The 20,528-nt window shown below is 39.9% G+C and overlaps 1 protein-coding gene across 2 annotated transcripts in view; it reads right to left on the bottom strand.

The window, feature by feature from the left end:
- BANP (BTG3 associated nuclear protein) overlaps positions 1-20,528 on the bottom strand; it is a 271,776-nt gene that overhangs the window by 170,479 nt on the left and 80,769 nt on the right. For both annotated transcript variants that reach the window (XM_032793751.2, XM_075073787.1), the window contains one exon: positions 2,907-3,146. In XM_032793751.2, coding sequence (XP_032649642.1) covers positions 2,907-3,146 — 240 coding nt within the window. The remainder of the gene's footprint in view (positions 1-2,906; positions 3,147-20,528) is intronic.

The following is a 20,528-nucleotide window of genomic DNA, read 5'->3' as shown; positions in this document are numbered from 1 at the left end:
ACCCATGTCTAAGAACATTTCAGACACTTTATGTACCATAATCTACTTCCTACAGCACCTTAGTTACCCATAAAGCTACAGAAAAAAACTGTCTATATCCCTAATATACATTGCAACACTGTTTGTAGGCCTGTGACAGCCTCCTAACACTCATCCTGACAAGGAGAGACAATATGAACCATAGTGTTTTATCATCCAAAGAGTTCCTATCTTGAATCCATACACTTTATGGTATTTAACTTTTCCCTAAAGTAGAGAAACGTGTGTGAACTGCAGTGAGCCTGCTACAATTTCCTTCATCTCAATTTGAGTGAGATCCACCCTTTGAAACAATACATACTGATAAAAAATAAAATGAGTTTGTTCCTTTGAATTTATAGACAATCCACACTCCCCATTTATTTCCAGCAGGTCAAAACTGAGATCCAAGCTCATATTATTTTGATTACGTGAACTGTATTTATATTTCTAACAAAAACAAGTTGACTTTTTTTTCGTTATTTCAGTTATCACCATGGTTGGTATTTCTCAACTAGAAATGTGCTACATTTGGTATGCTCTGTACCTTTGAACTAGTATCAACTCAAAGTGGCTTCCTAAACCAAAAAAGAGAGCCCGAGAGATTTCTAGGAAACACCCACTGCAAACTAATTTAAATTGGTCCTTTAGGATTCTCCCATAAATAGAAGCTAAGAAAACATCTGTCTGGTGGCAACAGCAACAAAAAACACACCCAGCTCTCACAGAATGTAATTTAATTTGATCATTTGGGATAGCTGAGTACAATTCTAATGTTACTTCTAATGTTTTCATGACTTAAAAAACAAATCCAGAATTTGAATATTCACCAAGACTATTCTCCATAAATGTCCTTCTACTCAGCCTACCATGGGCTATGAGAAACTTGGTGAAAACTGTCATGATATAACAAGAATCTTTAAAACCTGCAATTCTCTATGTTTCCAGATCCTATCATTACGCTTCTGACCACAGTAAATTGAGAGAAGCATTTTAGTTTGTATGTGGTGTTTCTAAGGACTGATCCACCTGCCTCCTACGCTACAGCAGCATAAGCAGCAGAGAATCCTGTGGCACCTTACAGACTAACAGACATTTTGGATCATGAGCTTTCGTGGGTGAATACCCACTTCGTCAGATGAATGTAGTGGAAATTTCCAGGGGCAGGTATATATATGCTAGCAAGCAAGCTAGAGATAACGAGGTTAGTTCAATCAGGGAGGATGAGGCCCTGTTCTAGCAGTTGAGGTGTGAAAACCAAGGGAGGAGAAACTGGTTCTGTAGTTGGCAAGCCATTCACAGTCTTTGTTCAACCCTGAGCTGATGGTGTCAAATTTGCAGATGAATTGAAGCTCAGCAGTTTCTCTTTGAAGTCTGGTCCTGAAGTTTTTTTGCTGCAGGATGGCCACCTTAAGGTCTGCTATAGTGTGGCCAGGGAGGTTGAAGTGCTCTCCTACAGGTTTTTGTATTTTGCCACTCCTAATATCTGATTTGTGTCCATTTATCCTTTTCCGTAGAGACTGTCCAGCATAAGATCTATACCCACAACTTGTTTCTAAATAAGATAATTGGCCTAATCCTGCTATCAATGGAGTCAAGATAAGTGTTTTCAATTATTTCAGTGAGAAAAGGATTGGGCCCAACATAAATAGACAGTCTCAGCCCAGCTCTTTGTAAGACCATTGTGCAATACACACTTCAGCACCACTGTAGGAGCAATTTCAAACATCCTCTGTGTTCCACCATGCCACCTACATTCAGCTGTCTGTCCGAAGAGTGAGACTGGCAGAAACAGGGAGACAGAGCATTGTGTACAACTCACCCGAAGAGAAATACATCTGAGCTGACCCCTGAACACATTTTGAATTTGATGCTTTTTTTGTCCAGGTTTTCCATGATTGCAAGTTCTGGAATCTACTGTCACACAGCCTGCTAGCGAGGCTTCCCTAGGATTAGCTAGTATGTTCAATGTTACATGGGGGATTAGCATAAATATCTGTTACAAAAATAACTGAAGAAATAACATAATGAAGTTACTTTTTAGAGCAGAACCACACTTCACAAAACATAGATATTAGAAAAATGAATTTGGACCATGACTTGTTACAATATGCTGTAGTTCTTTACAGCTAACCCCTCCAACATAAAAATATATTATTTAAAAATAAACATGCAGACCAAAATAACTGTAGAGTAAAGGAGGAGTTGGTCAGATTGATGCATGACCTGCCTGACCATATCTGTAGACTTGGGCAGCTGCCTAGAATAATGTTACCAGGTCGGCCAATCATCTTTCAGGGATTCTACTTCCTATAGTGAGATTCAAAATGGAACCACAAAAAATACAGAGCATGGAGCAGATAATGCAATATCTGAGCAAGAGGCAGGTGGAAGTGATTAGCTGCATTAATGACTGCGCATCGGTGCCACAGCAATGGAAGCTTTATTCATACAGAGATTAGACTAAATAAATTAGAGGCATAGACATCAGAATAAATAAGATGGACCCCACTCTTATTTCAGTAAAGTGGCAATCAACATTGTATCTAATGTGTGATGTCCAGAGGACAATTTAATGACTATGGGTTTTTGGGGGAGGAGAAAGAAGACCAGAGACGGGGAGAAGGAGAGGCAGGATTGGAGTCAAGAGATGCATACTCCTCGCTGTTTATACAAATACCTGAGCAGGTTATAACATTAGCCATTACTGAGAAGGCCTACCCAAAATTATTGAGACAAATAAACCAAAAAAGGAACGTGCATGAACATTTTAGAACATTTGGTTCTAAAGATTTACCTCTGCTTGTCTCTTTTGCTCTCAATTGTCAGACAAAACAGACGGAAATCTCTTTATACAGCACAAGATCAGAAACTTCAGTTATACTCACAGCGAATGCCATAAATCATGAGAGGATCAAGCTGCTTCTTCCCATGCTTCCCTTGCCCTGAAAGGTTGGAGATGGCCTGAATTTCCCGGTGGAAGAGGTAATCTAGCAATGTCAGTGCCATCTTCTCAGCTGTGCGGCAGTTGGTGCTGATATGCAGCATATCAGCTGGGGTGATGGGGCAACGGACTCGCATCTCAGGATTGTTTTCATCTCCAAGCCATGTCCCATTGGGGTAATCCTCTAAAAACAGAAAATGAGGAAATTCTAAGTGATGGCATAGGCTCCAAGAGTTGTATTTAAAACGTATAAATATCATCAGCTCTTCCCATTTTCTTTATGTCCTCCATTAACTTGTTTCAAAGCTCTTAGTGACTGGCTGGCTCACAAGATTTGTAATGGATTAAGAGTGTTTATCCAACCCACATCAGCAGTGACCAAAAGTGGTTACCATTAACAGCTGTTCTGTGGCCTGCAAAAAATGAGCAATTGGTCTTGGTCCAGACATCCAACTCACAAATGAAATTAAACAGTCTCTGAAGAGGCCAATGAGCAAAAGAACACAGAAAATCTTCTCATCCTCAGTCATGCTCGTTCAGCCCCCTCAAGATAAGGATCAGGGCATGTTTGTGGGGTAACGAAGCTGAAATCTTAAAGTGAGCCACTTTTCTGGTAAGGCTTGTCCCACCAACCTCATTAATTTGAATCACAATTTTCCCCTTAAGCAATGCAACAAGATGAACTTAATCAAGGCTGACAACTTGAGAAAATAAATAATTAGTGATGAGGGGTAATTTCCTTGATTAATTACTTAAGGGGTTTACCAAGGACAATTACTCAATTGTAGCTGAAGATCCCAAATGAAACTTTTTGTTTTGTTTTTCGTTTCAGACTTACTGAACGGTAGTCTGCATTATTTCCTAAACACGTCATTTACCAAAGGACCAGCCCCAGCACTGAGAATGAATGACCATTCATCTCTCTAGTGTCTCTTTCCTCCTGGTCAAAGGTGAGCTCATTAGCAGAAGAAAATGTATCCATTATACTGGCTTCCAACGCTATACCTGGCTTATATTGTATCCAGAAGACCGTGGATTTTGCTCTTGCTCTGGCCTCTCATGGTTTGGGAAAATAAATACTCATTTTAAGCTAAGAGAAGCACTGAATTCTTAATAGAAATAAAATTTTGTTGGCAATGCCAGAAGTCTGTGAATTCAAGCCACTAATCACAAATTGGACTAAAGTTCAGTGTGGACACCAAAGTCACACCTGGAGTGTGGGATACAGCTGCAAGGAAATGTACAGTCCCTTTGGGTGAGATGCTAAGCCAGGCTGAGTTTGCTCATTCCAGTTAAAATGAAATTTCCTATAACAATCTTGACAACATATTGGGAACAACCCAGTGGTCAAGCCTAACATTTCAATAATGACTGACACAGACTGTATGGATTTAATTTCAATGTTCGCACAGCTTTGTGGGGTAAAAGACATAAAGACTGCTGACTTGGGATTCATGCCATGCTAGCATTGTGCTGCCTTTTTACATATTTTCAAAAAGTGGTATAAATATGACACAGATCTTTTAACTATACAGTTTATTTTTTTTAAGACATGCATGTAGTGAAGTACTATGGTATATAAAAAGGCACAAATGCCTGTTTTTCATAATCATCCTATTCATCTGCTAACCAAGAAAAAGTTCAGATGAATGAGCACTTTTCAAGGTGAATAGGCTTATGTGACCCCTGAAAAAGCAATATCTTTATTTCCAGATATTGGATTGTGTTAGTCTGCATTCTGTTAGATTATATTCCAGAAGCAAGCAATAAGAAAGAAACTCACACTCTAAAGAATGCTTTTGAGACAAGATCTCTGGGACTGACTGATGAAGCAAGTATCAGATCCAAGTTTATTGCAATGAATAGTGATAACATGAAGTAAATGTTAAATTATACAGTATTGATACAGAAATCTCAAACGGTCATATATTTGTAAGTTAAGGAAAATATTTACCTTCACACATAAACCATTACTGTTACATCAAACTATTGTAGAGCATCAAAATGTGAGCATAATGTAACGTTATAATTATATTTTTAATTTAGAAAAATCTGATTTTCCCTAATGAATGTGCTTGTTTCTTACATTTCTATCACTGCTCTAGAAAAATGAAGAACCCTAATTGTTTTTGTTCATTTTTTTTTTTAATACCCAATCTGCAGTGCATTAGTTACACTTTGCAATGCGCAAGATGGCATCTGCGCGATTTGGTAGGGAAGTCAATTGCTCAGATTGATTATAACTTGTTCAGAATGCAACTATTCCTGGCATTTAACAACATTTGAAAAAAATATCCTGCTACTAATGATCAAACAGGACACACCAGGCAAACCAGAGAAATGACTGTATGGCTGTGTTAGTTTTCCAATATATCTCCTATGTTTTTATTTCCAAGAGAATCTAGCAAACTAGAGTGAACTAGTCTATAAACTGCTATCAGAACTCTTCTGTCTGATTTCAATTTAGCTCAAATGCTTAAAAATATTTCTAATAATATAATTCATTCCAATCATAAAGCACCTTTCATCTGCAGCCGTGCTAATGAATGATCTCAGCATATATGAATCAAAGATTTTTTCCATTCACAGAATAATGCAAGTTTACTATTAGTACTGATTACTGAAGTTACAGCTTTTACTATGTGTAATTCTACTTTTGTTACTTACAGTTTGGGAAACAAGACAGCACTTGATTGTGCTGACCTATACAGTAAGCCCTGCATAATGGTTTCAGCTCTTGCATTCACATTGTACTTCCAAAATATTACAATAGATTCTGCCTTTGGCTCTATATCCCATAGCAGGAGGACTGGTAAATGTGAAATTCACCAAACAAAAAATGGCTTGTGTGGAACCTTCAATTGCCCTTTTACATTTCTACTCAATGTTTACGGCAATTCTTTGATTCAATCCAAATAAAATCGTCTTGAATGTGTCAGGCTATTGCATTTCTCTGTGTTGGAGTGCTGCCTTTGAAATGAAAACCTTTCTGGAGACTGATAGACATTTGGAAATGGTACCAAAGTGCTCCCAGTGATGAGAGGTCTGATATGCAGTGATGAGAGACCAGTGGGTTAAAACAGCCTAGTGTTTCTGCAAAGAAATTAAACGGATAGTATAATTAGTTTTCCTTTATTCAATTCCCAATAATTAATAGGGAAATTGCATTTCAGAATATACAGCAACCAAAGTATCTTCTGTTTTTATAAGGAGAAATTATCCAGAAGCTTTTTTTCCTGAATACAATGCACTTACAGTACACAGAGGAGATACAGAAAACACACAAAATATCTAAAGATGAATCAACATGTCATACTATCTTTAAATCGACAATATAAGAAAAACTGAAAAACCTAGGAAAGAATTATCTTAAAGCTGAAGTGTTTTCAAGTTTGACTAGAGCTTACCCAAAGTGTAATTGAATCTAATTTCCACAACTATGCCAAAATATAAAGAAAAACAAATAACGTGGTGGAATTTTTTTCTGTAATCTGTGACAACAGATAATGTTACTTCTAATATTCTGAATAACAATGATATCAATCACCAGCATTTCCTCTGTGGGTTGGGCAGAGTTTTTTAATAATATAAGAAATTCAACTGTAGTACTAATTTGTTAAACTTTTTAACTGAATTGTTCATTTATATTTCATTTATATTTTATTATAAGTTTCTGTTGCTTAACAGGTCATTTGTGGAGTTTTCTGCCTTCTCTTAGAAAAACATCTATTTTGTTTCCTTTCCTTATTTTACAAAATAGAAAATATTTATTATTTTCATACCCGTGATCCCTGTAAGTACAATATAATTTCAGAACCACAAAGTATATTGTGAAAAAGTTGCTACAATATTGTAGCACTTTTTAAATTTATTTTAGTGTTTCAGGGCCTCATCTCTTTAATAGAAGTATACATAAAAATTCACGTATTGTAATCTTTAACATTACAAAATACATTGACTAGACACTTCAAAGGGTCTGCCAACCATTCAGATACAGGATACACATATGAGTTTGCAGTTTAGGCCACATATACATATAATATTGCTATACTAAGCCCCAATCCTGAAAAGCTTGAAATTAACTTTCAGTTCAATGGTTCTATTCACATGCTTTAAATTAAGCTCATGCATAAGTCTTTGCAGGATCAGGGGAATAATTTGTGTTACATTCACACTGTATGAGGCAATATGGCTACTAAGTATCCTGATTATATACATATGCATTATTATTTATACAGTATCATAGATGTAACAGGCACTTTACCCATAGAAAATAAGACAAGGTCTCAGCCCCAAGGAGCTTACAATCCATTTTCGTTATTTTTACTTAGTTCATCTGTCAAGGTCTGATATGTAAGTGGTAGAGGAGAACATGAGTAAAGGTTAATAATGGAAGAATCATAGAAACACTGGAGTTTTCAGAGAGGATTAGAGGTCAGGGAGGTTGCCAGCCATATGGGAGTTCAGTGCCTGTTCCAGTGGCATGGAAGAAAGAATGAGGGAATGGAGCAATCAAAAGAAGTATGAAGGCCAGTGGAGTTGGAATGGAGGGGGTTCAGAGAGGAATGATTCTGGCACACAAATACCACAGAGGTAGACAGTTTAGATTAAAAGACAGATTTTCAGTTCCCAGCACTGACTGTACTCTAGAGCTGCAGGAACTACACATCCAATTAACCAATTATTATTATTTAATATGTATATTGTAGTAGCCAGTGGTCCCACTATGCCTGGCAATGTACAAACACGTATAAAGCCCTCGACTCTACCCCCAAGAGCTCAGAATTTTTAAAGATAAAAGAAACACAAAGGATGTAGGACCAGGGACACAGTCAAATATACACATGCATTTTTAAAAATAATGATATATTTACAAAAACATTGGCAACTTTCTCCATCTGCCCCTCAACCTAGCTGTCCTTAATTAGCTAATGTCTTGTATGCATGGCAGCAAAGGTGGGTCTTTAAGAGGGGATTTAAAGGAGGGGGCTTTACAGATGTGTACAAGGAGAGTGTTCCATGCAGAAAGGGCTGAAGTGAGAGAAGCTGGACTGAGAAAGTAAAGGGGTGGGCAAAGCTGGCATTACTGATGGAGCAGAAGAGGTTGAGGAGTTAGATGCATACTGGTAACTGATTATTGGCAAAGCAGTTACTATACGTGTGCATGCAATTAGACATATACATTTACATTTGGATCCATGTTCAGATCCTGAAACTCTTCTCCAAAATATTGGGGGGAGGGGTCAGAACTGGACTTTTAGGCTCATCAGTACTTTTAAACACAGTTTTAAGATATGCTGTTTCTGTCTGGCTAGCTCTCTTCACTAATTCAGGAGCTCAGTTCATGACACTGATCAGAACATCTAGCTCTTCTCTGCTGTTCTTTCAAAATCATACATTTTCTTTTAGCCCTATTCTACTGCATAGAAAAGCAGCTTGCTTTTCAATGCCATTCTCAAATCCTTCTTAGCCATATTATGTTAATTGCTTTAATCTCACAGGACAGTTGGCCACTCACTGTGATCAGAGACTGTACTGGCTTCAACGAGAATGTATGTGTGTGAGAGAGAGGTGGAGCGAAAGGGGTGTTATGAGCTGGACTAACATTTGTTGCTGTAGAAACAGAGTGAAGGACTTAAAACTTTTAGTAAAGAGAAATCCTTGCGTCAAGAGAACAAAAACCAGACAAGGGTTGCTGCTGTTTCAGCCTCGTGGAATACTTTCTGATGTGTGTGCATGTGCGTTTTTCCTGCACAGGGAGATGGTTGACCCTTAACTGTTACTCACTTCGTTCTTCTGGGATTCATTCCCTTAACTAGCTTGATATATGAGTATTAGCAATAAGACTAGAAGGAAAGCTAGGTTCCGCTCTCTCACTAGGTGCCGTCAATCATCCCTTTAAAACAAAGAAAAATAAAGTGAAACACCTGCCCATGTAAATATTTAAAGAATTAACTTGTTCCATTATTCAGAATAGTTTTATTTATTTTACTAACAAAGCTGGGTGCAACTCTGGCACTTGTGCCAGAGGAAAATGCCTGGTAGCTGCAGTACAAAGGCACAAAGCAGAATTAATCTTCTGAAAATAAACCAATTCCTACTCTACAAAAATAAACTCCTGTCTCCAGAGAAATTAAATAATATTTTGACAGATTTGTAAGAGATTCAACTTTTTTTTTTTAAATAAACCTCCAACAATTAGGCTGACTCCTTTGCCACTGCCAGAGTTCAAAGCGGCAGTGATTAACGGAAAGACTTTAGAGTGCAGACTTTATTAACTTCCAATCCTAGCACAGTTAAAACCAGGTTTATGCTTGAGCAACACAGACTGAAAACAAGCAGTGAGTTAAAGTCCAGGACTAGTCACATAACATGAACCTTACGGAAAAGAACCCAGTAGAACTAGTTTTAAACGTGCTCTCCAAAAGACTTTTAAGCAAAAAAAGTGACAGTTCAGGAAAAAAGAGACACAGAAAAACATAAAACATGTTTATTCATGGAATAGGAAAAAACAGTTACTCACCTTTGTAACTGCTGTTCTTTGAAATGTGTTGCTCATATCCATTCCAATTAGGTGTGCACGCACCACATGCACGGCCATCAGAGAATTTTTTACCCTAGCAACACCCGATGGGTCAGCTGTGGAGTCCCCTGGAGTGGCGCCTTCATGGCGCTCAATATATACCCCGGCCGACCCAGCACCTCCTCAGTTCCTTCTTGCAGGCTACCCTGACAGAGCGGGGAGGGGGGGCAGGTTTGGAATGGATATGAGCAACACATCTCAAAGAACAACAGTTACAAAGGTGAGTAACCGTTTTTTGCTTGCTCATATCAATTCCAATTAGGTGACTCCCAAGCTTTATCTAGGTGGTGGGGTCGGAGTGAGGTAACGTGGATTGCAGGACCACTCTACCAAACACCGCGTCGTCTCTGGCATGCTGAACGATGGCATAATGCAAAGCAAAAGTGTGTACCAAGGACCAAGTCGCGGTTCTGCAGATCTCCTGGATTGGCACCTGGGCCAGAAATGCCACAGATAAGGCCTGGGCCCTTGTGGAGTGAGCAATGACGAGTGGGGTTGGTACACCAGCCAGATCATAGCAAGCACGGATGCAGGACATGATCCATGAAGAGATCTGCTGAGAGGAGACCAGGACGCCTTTCATCCGGTCCGCTACCACAATGAAGAGCTGAGTCGTCTTGCTCAACAGCTTTGTACGCTCAATGTAGAAGGTGATAGCCCTACAGACATTGAGGGAGTGCAGCCGCTGTTCCTGGCAACTGGCATGTGGTTTTGGATTAAAAAATGGGAAAAAAACATCATGGCTGATATGGAAGGCCAACACCACCTTGGGACGAGACCAAGCACTGTGGAAATGGGATAAATGATTCAAGAAAGGGGGGGTAGGATCCTGAATGGCATCCCTTTAAAAGGCCAGTTTTGAGCCTGACAAAGGCTTTGACATGCCCTGGCCTTGCCCAGACGTGGGGTTGGAGGGCTTTGTCCTGATATTATGCCCCCACCTCCTATAGAAACCCTGCCTTGGCCAAGGAGGAGAATAGGAGCGTTGTTCTGGGAGTTGGAGGGTTTCCGCTGGGTAGCCGGTGTGTGCATGCCCAGGGACTTCGTTGTCACCTTGAATCCTTAAGGCTATGTAGCCTTGAGTCGGTCTTTTCTGAGAACAGGTCCTTTCCATGAAAGGGGAGGTCCTGCACTGTTTGCTGAAGCTCCACTGGCAGGCCGGAGGCTTGTAGCCAGGAGATACGCCTCATCACTATCCCTGAGGACAAAGTATGTGCGGTGGAGTCCACAGCGTCCAGCGAGGCCTGCAACGAGGTCTGTGCCACTGTTTTGTCCTCATCCACCAAAGCCCCAAACTCCTCTCTGGACTCAGGCGGTACTAACTCCTTAAACTTCAGCATGGAGTTCCAGGAGTTAAAATTGTTAACAACTCAGGGGCACCTGCTGATTAGCAATCCTGAGCTGAAGTCCCCCAGAAGAATAAACTCTGCGCCCAAACAAATCAAGGCGCTTGGCATCCTTTGATTTGGGCGCTAGGGCCTGGTGGCCATGCTGTTCTTTTTTGTTCGTTGATGCCACCACGAGCAAACAGGGCTGCGGGTGGGTGAACAGATAATCATACCCCTTTGAGGGGCAACGTATTTCTGCTCCACCTCTTTAGCAGTTGGGCGGATGGACGCAAGTGTCTGCCAGATTGTCCTGGCATTAGTTTGGATGGTCTGAATAAGGGGCAGGCCACCCCTGATGGAGCTTCCACGGTCAAAATATCCACCATGGGGTCCTCCACCTCTACCACCTCCTCTGCCTGCAGGTTCATGTTCCGTGCCACCCTGCACAAGAGGTCCTGGTGGGCACGGAGGTCTATTGGAGGAGGACCTGAGGCTGTAGTGCCTGCCATCGCCTCGTCAGGTGAGGAGGAGGCGGCAGCCATGGGGGGGAAGAGGGTCATCTAGGGCCTCTTGTGGAGCTGAGGCCAGCAGTTCTGTGTCACTGACCTCAGGACCCAGACCAGAGATCGGTGTTGGAGGAGATCCTGTAGCAGGGAGAGAAGCTGCCACAATCTCCACGCCCCCCAGGGCAGGCCGACTGGCGGTAGCCTCTGGCACTCGCGGCTCAGCCGGGGCCAATCGGGAAGCCCCAGACAGAGCACCCTGGGCCTGGTGGTATGCCCAGGGCATCTAAATCGGCCACTGAGTTGGCCCCTGAGCAGGTCCCTGCCCCTGCGCATGCCAAGGCCCAGCCCCGACTCTAGGCAGCTATGGTCCAAATGGCAGCAGTCCAAAAAACACAACTCTGCCTCCTATCCCGAAGAGTGAGAAAGGGAATGTGAGGGCCATGGTGGTGCCGAGCGGATCTATGCCAGTTCATGTTGATGAGTAACGGTGCCGCAATTCTGGGGAGTGGTGCCAGGACCTGGACTGGTACCGGGACCTGGATCTGGATCTGGGCTGAGATGATGACCAGTGTCGAGAGCGGAGTCAGGTCCAGGAGTTGCTCCTCAACGATGACTGGCGGGCAGAGCAGTGCCATGACCTGCAATGGGAGTTGGAGCGCTGCCATGAGCATGACTGATGCTGCAAGTATGACTGGCGCCGCGAAGGAGCGCAGTGCCGGAACTGTGAGTGGTGGCGGGAATGGGAACAGTGCCAAGAATGGGATTGGTGCTGTGGCTTGACCAATGGGGCTGACAGGTGGATTAGGCTCAGCTTGCCCCGGGACGGTGCTGTGAGTAGAGGCACCTGTGCGTAGAGGGCCTTGGCGGGTGGCTGAGGGGATGCCAACGCCGTCATGGCAATAAGATCCCTTGCAGCCACAAAAGTATCTGGGGTAGACAGCAACTGGACCTCCACCACACTGCGTGTTGGGGAGTCCAGCAGTACCAGACTTGACGGCTCTCCCCAATGGTGCTGAGGCCGTAGGCTGTGCCCCTAGACACTCCTCTCCAGGACACATCTCCATGAGCGTTCCAGGGAGGTTGGTCTCTGTGGAGGTGAGCCACCCTTTTCCGGCTTCCAGTGCTGCTTCTGGTCAGGAGAATGGGAGCAGTGCCAGGCCAATGATGTTGGTTGCGGTGCTGGGGAGTGTCAGTGCCACGGGTCTCGGTCTCGGAAGCGAAGCAGGACTCTACAGTTCCAACAACCGTCATGGGCGGTAAGAAGGAACTGAGGAGGCGCTGGGTTGGCTGGGGCATATATCGAGCGCCATGAAGGCGCCACTCCAGGGTGCTCCACCGCTGACCCACCGGGTGTTGCTAGGGTAAAAAATTCTCTTACAGCCGTGCATGCAGCACACGCACACCTAATTGGAATCGATATGAGCAAGCACTTGAAGAAGAACCTTGGCTACAACACTTGGTTTTCTCCTGTATTCTTTTGGAAAATATATATTTAATGTCCATGAGGACATTAGCCATCAAAGATAGTTAGAAAAGACCTATGTTTGAAGCCTCATCTGAAGGATGGCACAAAAAATTGGATTACATGAAGTAGATAGCTCCAGTATACTTCTATGAACCCATACTCTTCAGGCTGGAAGATGGGTGCACTACCAAGCGAGTCATTCTGAATACTGTATATAAACATCATTTAGTTTTTCCATCGCTGAACATTTATTTGTGATGCCATATATATTAAGGAGAAAAACACATGCACATCTGTATCAAAGCACTTGTTACGCTCAAGTTCAGCAAGGTACTGAAGTGTCTGCCTAACTTTAAGCACAAAGTCAATGGGATTACTCACATTCTTAAAATAAGGCATGTGCTTCATTACCTTGCTGAATTGGGGACATAAAGAGGAGACACATACTTAGTGGCTCATGGTGGGCTAGGGCATTTAAACATGATTTGAACAGCCATTATTTAAAATTGTTTACCTGTATACCTGGATAATATTCAACAAATTAACATCTGTGGATTTAGATACACTCAGAAAAGTATTTAATGTCAAGTGCTTAGACAATCTAAACTGATTAAGTTATGCACAACTTTCCAGTTTCTCTTTCCTTTATTAAATCCAACTTTACACTTATTGACTTGGATCTGTATTGTTATCGGGGTCATTTTAAACACTGGAAAGACTCCTGAGAGCTATTATTCCTCACTTGTCTATTTCTCTGTAATCGGAAAATAAATAAAAATCTTTTCAAAACAAGAAGGAATTTAGCAGGAACATTTGGCTAGAGAGTTTCGTTTCTTTAGTTTTATTTGGCTTTAATATGTCACTGAGGAGTTCAATGAAGACTGTTCTCACAAGAGCTATGTTCAGTGTCCTAATGTCTACTATAATATAGCTTGAGTTTAATGTAAAAAATAAACATTTTGGGGTAAGGATGTGAAGGCTTAAGTGGGGCAATGCTGTAGTGCACCAGCCTTTCATATTTTAATACAAAGATTTAATTTTGATATCACAAGTGAAATGAATTTGAAGGTCTCTAATAAGCTTCCAGTGGGCATTGCTAAAAACCACAAAACCAGCACAGATTTTGCTGTGACTGTCAGCCTCTGCTCAGGAGCTTTGACACTACAAAACCAGCATTGCGGCAAGTAGGACTTAAAAACTGGGAATTAAATTGGTTAAGTGAAAGCAAGTCCTAAGTATGGATCAGCCTAAACATCCAGCCTGCCGATTTGGATAAGCTGTTGGTATCCAGAACTTAAGATGACAAATTCTGAACACCATTGGCCAGTTACAGTATATTGATAAATAACCCTTGCAGAGGCACTTTTGTGATAAAGCACTTATATTTAAACGGAACTTTTTGCCCTTTGCTGAACAAATCTGTGTGGATCAGATTCCCCCTAGCCCTCCAAAAAAAGATAATTTTTAACCCTGGTTGCAAGACAGCCCTGAGAACCAATAGCCAAGCTGTGCAGAGAAAGCTTATACAATACCAGCCTACCCTACACCTGCCTTTAGACAGTATTATCAATATCTAATTGCGACTAACCCAGTAAAATTTGTGTCAATAACACATACCAAAAAAATGTTTAAAAGTAAATGTCTCTCTCAAACCATAGAAAACAAAGCTTCAGATCCCACACTCCCCAGGCTTTACTTAGAAGCTTAAAGCAACTAATGTTGCAGTTTTAATTTAACCACATAAGTGGAGTGCTCTGAAATTTAAAAATGCATCTTCACATATCTCTGAGACTCTTAACAGTTGACATAGTATGTTTCTTGGTAATTTGAAGTCTCCACTTTAGCTTAGACATTAAAAAGAATAACTGTTTTAAAGCCAGCATGAGGAAACTGACTAAAAGATGGGGCATCTTATGGTACAAAGAGAACAGGTTATGCTTTTTTCTCATCCTAGAAAAAGAATAATAATGCCATTTGTTGTCAGAGATCTCAAAGAAAGGCATGATGCAGCATCCTACCAAATTTAGAATACATTCACTATACAAAGGATAGCAGCAGCTCTACTTCATATGCTTATGTACAGTAACCTAAATATTTCAAGACACCATAAATAGAGTATGTAAATATAATATATGCATAATATTATTTAACACTTAAATAGTCCTTTACATTTTGAAAGTGCTGCACCAATATTAATCAATAGTCTTCCCACAAATCCATGAGGTAGGAGAAGTATACAATAATCACGATATTTTTAAATATTTTACTCTATGGTTTGTTCACACACATTCAAATTTTGAGCTGTGTTGCTTAGTTGCAACAGCTTATTTAAATCACAGGATATTTCTGTTCCTTGACTGGATGAACTGCAAATATGCACACAAATTAAAATTTCCGTTTCTGCCAATACTCAGATGTGGAACTGTGCAATGAGATTTCCTTGGGGAAAAAAACATGTAAAGGTAAAACTCAATGCCTTGAATGTTCACTGAAAGCAATGCACAAAAGGTGCATGAACACATCAGAAGAGAATTCACTGAAAAATTACAATGAATATTTTTGGACAATTTTTTGCATTATTTGCCCAGATGTACTCTGCACAATACAAACTGACCAGATTATGAGTAACATAGCACTGAAAAGGAGAAAATTCTGAAGCTCCAGTTGGAATTAGTTTGAGTTCAAAGTTTAGCAGAAATAGTACTATGTGAACTGCCTATGCAGTCTTTATACACACTAATATTTGCAGCTTATCCAACCATGGAGCAACACCAAAAGAGATTTATCTGAACAATCGCAACTAAGCAACGGCTCAAATTTTGAATACAGTATTTGAAAACATCATGATTATTATTCACTTCCTAACTGAACTGTGGATTTACATCCTGCAATACATATTGCTGTTTATTAGGAACTCAGTTTTGGGCAAACAGCCACACTGCAAGAACTCAGACTTCTGCAACTTAGTGAGAACACTCCACAACTGTCAAAGCATTAAAGATAATACTACAGCCCTATCTTGTCATCTCCCCTGTCTCACACACACAAGCAGAGCTTGCAGCATTGTGAGCTAAGAACAGGGTTGCTGGGTTTTGTCACAACTGTGATGTTTTTCAAATGTTCGGTTGTTTGTTAAATAAGTGGATTTCTAAAAACTCCAAGGCTCTGAGAATCCTGCAGGTTTAGTTTGCAAATTCAGCCTTATAATTTGGATTGCAGGGCATTCACTTGGACATTCAAATTTGACAAAGTCTGCTAACACCAAAGGGGTACCATGCTCCTGAGCTCTCTAGAGCAGCCTGGCAGCAGACACAGGAAGTGCTTGCCCCTCTCCTGTTGCACTACTGGTAGACAAGCTATTTGTGCCTCTCTCCGACTCCAAAAGTCCCTTTAGGATGTGAAGATGGTAATGATCCATACACAGTGGCCTACCAAATAGTAAACAGTCCATCCAACATCCCCAAAGAACTGGGGAAAGCAACAGAACATGATATGAAGGCATGTGCCTGGGCTCACAGGGACTCGATTTGGACAGAAAAAAGCATTGGGGTGAAATCCTAGCCACACCTGAAGCCAATGGCAAAACTCCCATAGGCTTCCATGGGGACAGGATTTCATCCAAGGAAGGGAGGTGCGATCAGCCTTTGCCCACATTCACAAATATACTAAGCCTCAAGCCCAAATTCAACCTAACTGGATTTGAGGTTTGATAGAAATATTTTGCATGGCATACTTCTGAATGACATCTGAAAAATGAAAAGAATAGGTGTTCAGAGTGCTGAAGTACTGGAGTATTATTTTTTGTTTTTAAAAAGGGCAGACTGTGGTGGCATGCAGAATGTTCATTAAAACCCTCTACAGGCAAGAAGAATCAACTATATAAAACACTGGGGCAAATCATTTAAGGATCAATTAGGCAAGGAACAATATTACAGCAGATTCATTCCAAAATATCTAAGAGTCTAAAGTGACAACAGAAATCAAACTAATTAAAGAAAGATGCAAGGAAATGGGACCAATTTAAAAAGGAAAAAAAGGAAGTAAAACTTTTGATACAGTAGAAGTGGAAATAAGCAAATACACTAGCACAAGTAACATCAGCAGGAATATCCAAACGTAAAAGAACTGATCCTCAGAGGAAAGGGCGTGGGGATTCAGAGACAAGTGAACACAACAGATATAGAGCAGCAAGTTTGCATATTTCCTTCCCCCACTTTTTAATTTCTCTTCCTAAATCAAATAGTTCAGAATAAAAAATGAAGAATTATGAAAGTGCCAACCAGAAGGTTATTAAATGGTTAAACGCTCCAATGATTGACAAGGCTGCACATCTGAACCCCACACCTATCCCAGAGTACTAAAAGCTTTAGTAGGCCGATTGAACACACAATTTAAGAGAGTGCCTCAAGTAGTGAAAAATGGTTGTTACAAAGCTATTAGTCAGCAAAGGCACTTGGATTCTAAGCCAACTACAAATCAATTTGATATCAGGCCCACAAAAGCTATTATTTAATATTTTTTGTTAGTGCCCTAAGTGTTTCTGCCGCTCCATAAACAGAACAAAGAAAAGTTACCAGCTTCAAGAAGTTTATAATCTTGGAGCTGGTCATGCAAACTCTTCTTTACATAAGTAATCCTGACTCACGCATGTAACCTCACTGAAGTCAGCAGAACTCTTTGATCGATCCAGAACTACTCATGTCAGTAAAGGTTTGATTGTTCATCTTTTAGGTTAGATGCAATGTATCAAGGTGAAATGAGGGAGGTTTGTACAAAATGATTGCTTGTTTTCCACAAGGTATGTAATATATTTCTTAACATATGAATTAATTTATATTAGTTTACTATGGAAGTGAGGGTTCCAGAAAGGCTGTAAATCCAATTTGTGTGATCAAACAAAGGAACTGCAGGGAGGAAGAAGTTTGTTTAAGGATACCAACAAGGTTTATATAACAGCATTTTGTAATTATATATCACCTTTTAAGGAGAGGCTATTAAAGTTCTTAAGTTAGGTAGGTATTACTATCTCCACTTTACTATTAGGATGAATGGAAGTGGAGAAAGATCTGGCTACTCCACAGCAGAGACGAGACAAGACTAGAATCAGGAATCCTGACTCCAAGTCTCATGCTCTAACTAGCATACAATACTGCAAACCTCATTTCAGGAGGAAAGGTCATGCTTCACTAACTTTGCCCTATTATTTGTAGATATTAATCTCAGGGATAATACAATATACATCTGACAAAGTCTCATATGTGAGATTAAATTCTACGGTTCTATTTCCTACAAAGACTTTGATGTATGTTAACTTTACGTAAGTAGTCCCACTGAACTCAGTGGGGTCACTCACATGGTTTAAATGAAGCATGTATTTGTTTTTGCAGAATTGAAGTCTAAAATGACAGGCTAGAAAGGATGATTTTGGACAATTTGGATAGTTGAGGTCTTATACGCCAAAAGCAGCTCTGCAGACATATATGTAAAACTACTGAAGTGAAGAACTGATTCAAAGAAAAAATACATAAATTCACTAAACAGAAAGCAATATAGCATTGTAAGGAGGAAAAATAAAGGAATTGGTAATTATTCTGGAAAAGTCCTTAATGCTTTCAGCTGAACATGCAGACGTAGCAAAGCAGCAAACAGAAAATAGGAATGTACATCCACAGAAATGAAATATGAATTAAAGGAAATTTATTACAGGTTCCGAACAGAATAATTTGGAAAAGCTTCCCTCCCTCAAAAACAGAGAAAATTCAGCAGATGTACAATGGAAAGTTCAACATTTTCATAGGTGTTATAGCCAGGATCTTGTACGGAAGAAGACAGCTATGCAAATATGGATTTTAATGTTAATAATTGTTACTATTTAGCTAGTGCCTTACAAGAGGACATTGGCTGATACTAGCTATCCCTCACTAACTGTACAGAATTCTTTTCAGCATGGTTTCTGGCATATACTATAGTATTAAAAAGGAGACAAACTGTCCTTCTCTGCAAGTATATTGGTGATGGTTGGATTAAGTTATTTCTCACCCAGACACCTTCACATACAAAAACAGCTCCAAAGTAGCACCAACCAAACAGCCAGTTGTCTGAACCAATTTTTCAGCCTTGAATTCAAGCTCCTACTTTGGCACAATCAACTAGCCATGAAGATGGCACAAGTGCCACTTCTAAGAAAATTAACCTTGAGGTCCTATTCTTTAGCTAGTTTTAGTTAGTACTTATCCCACAAATGATACACACAGACCCTCCTGTGATTTTCTACACGACACTGGTTCCAACATCTACTGTAACATTGGCTCCTTTGCTGTTGGACTTTTGCAAGAAAAATGAATTTCTGGTGACTTAATTGTTTTTTTTTTTTCATTACATTATGAAGAGGATTTATGAAACTGACAAACACTTCAAAATGATCAAGAAAATAAACCCAAGGAAAATGATCTCAACACTAGGAAACTGGGAACACAAATACTTTTGGAAAAACATTTACACCCAAAGGGTTCTAAACATCTGGAATAAATTACCAAGAAGGGCCACTGAAAGAAGCACCACTGTGCTTAGGGACAGTAAGATCCATTTGTCAGTACCCATTTTAAAGAGGTATGTGGAAAACAAATAAGGAAAAAGTATGGCAGATCTCAATCACCTCTTCCTGATTTTAGGCTTTCTTACATTTTCCAATCATCTATCACAGCTTTGCATTAGAAGGAGCAGGAAGAACACTTACAAAACATAAAATGGAATAAAAACAAAACAAAAAAAGATATGAAAAACACTGTCAAGCTACTGTGCTTGTAGGAAAATAAATCTCTAATCTATTTTAACTGTTAAATCTTATTTATTATATTTAATAATCTGTAAGTCATTAGCTGTTTTCCAAGTACTTTGAAGATACAAATGCATCATGATATGTCAATGTGCTTTCCTATTTATTCTTCAGCAATTATTCTTAAGGTGACACACGTACAAGGCTGGAAGCACAAAGATGTACTTTTTAAATCACCTCTTTGCTAACTATAATTCTTTACATTTATTTATTTATTTATAGTGGTAGGGACAAGAAGCAGGACAGGAAATGGTGTTATTTTTTCGACTACAATAGACAAAAAAAAAACATCAATGGGCCTGACCTAAGCCCACTGTAGTCAAGTTGGGAGACTCCTTTGGGCTCTAGATCAGGTCTAATGTCAGCAACCCAACATTCACAAACAACCCTACAATACCAAACAAATGTGCACACAGAATAGAGTTATTTAGAACTTTTTTAAATATCATTTTCAAATTTCTAAAGGGTTAGGCTTGAAAAATTAAAGATATTTTCAACAATACCTTTTAAATATCTCTAAGTATAGTTCTACCAGTTGTGGCTCTGATTCAGTAAGGTTCTTAACCGGATGTTCTTTACTTTAAATATGCAAGTAGGTCTAACTGAGTTCAATAGTACTACTCAGATGCTGAAAGTTAACTTGCATTGTTGCCAACTCTTCTGATTTTAATGTGTGTCTTGCTATATTTAATATTTATTTAAAGTCACAGCTCTTGAAATTGTGTGATCTTGAGAATCATGGCTTTCATTTTAAAAAAGTAAGTTTCTAGCCCTCATGGCTGCAGAGAAAATGTGACCCAAATGCCAACTAAAAGCTTAAATACCAGAAGGCAAATAAAAAGCACCTAA

This window comes from Chelonoidis abingdonii, chromosome 19, assembly GCF_003597395.2.
Source record: "Chelonoidis abingdonii isolate Lonesome George chromosome 19, CheloAbing_2.0, whole genome shotgun sequence".
In the NCBI taxonomy this organism is placed as follows: Eukaryota; Metazoa; Chordata; order Testudines; family Testudinidae; genus Chelonoidis; species Chelonoidis abingdonii.
Note: the sequence above shows the minus strand (reverse complement) of the source record. Positions and strands in the feature narration are given on the sequence as shown.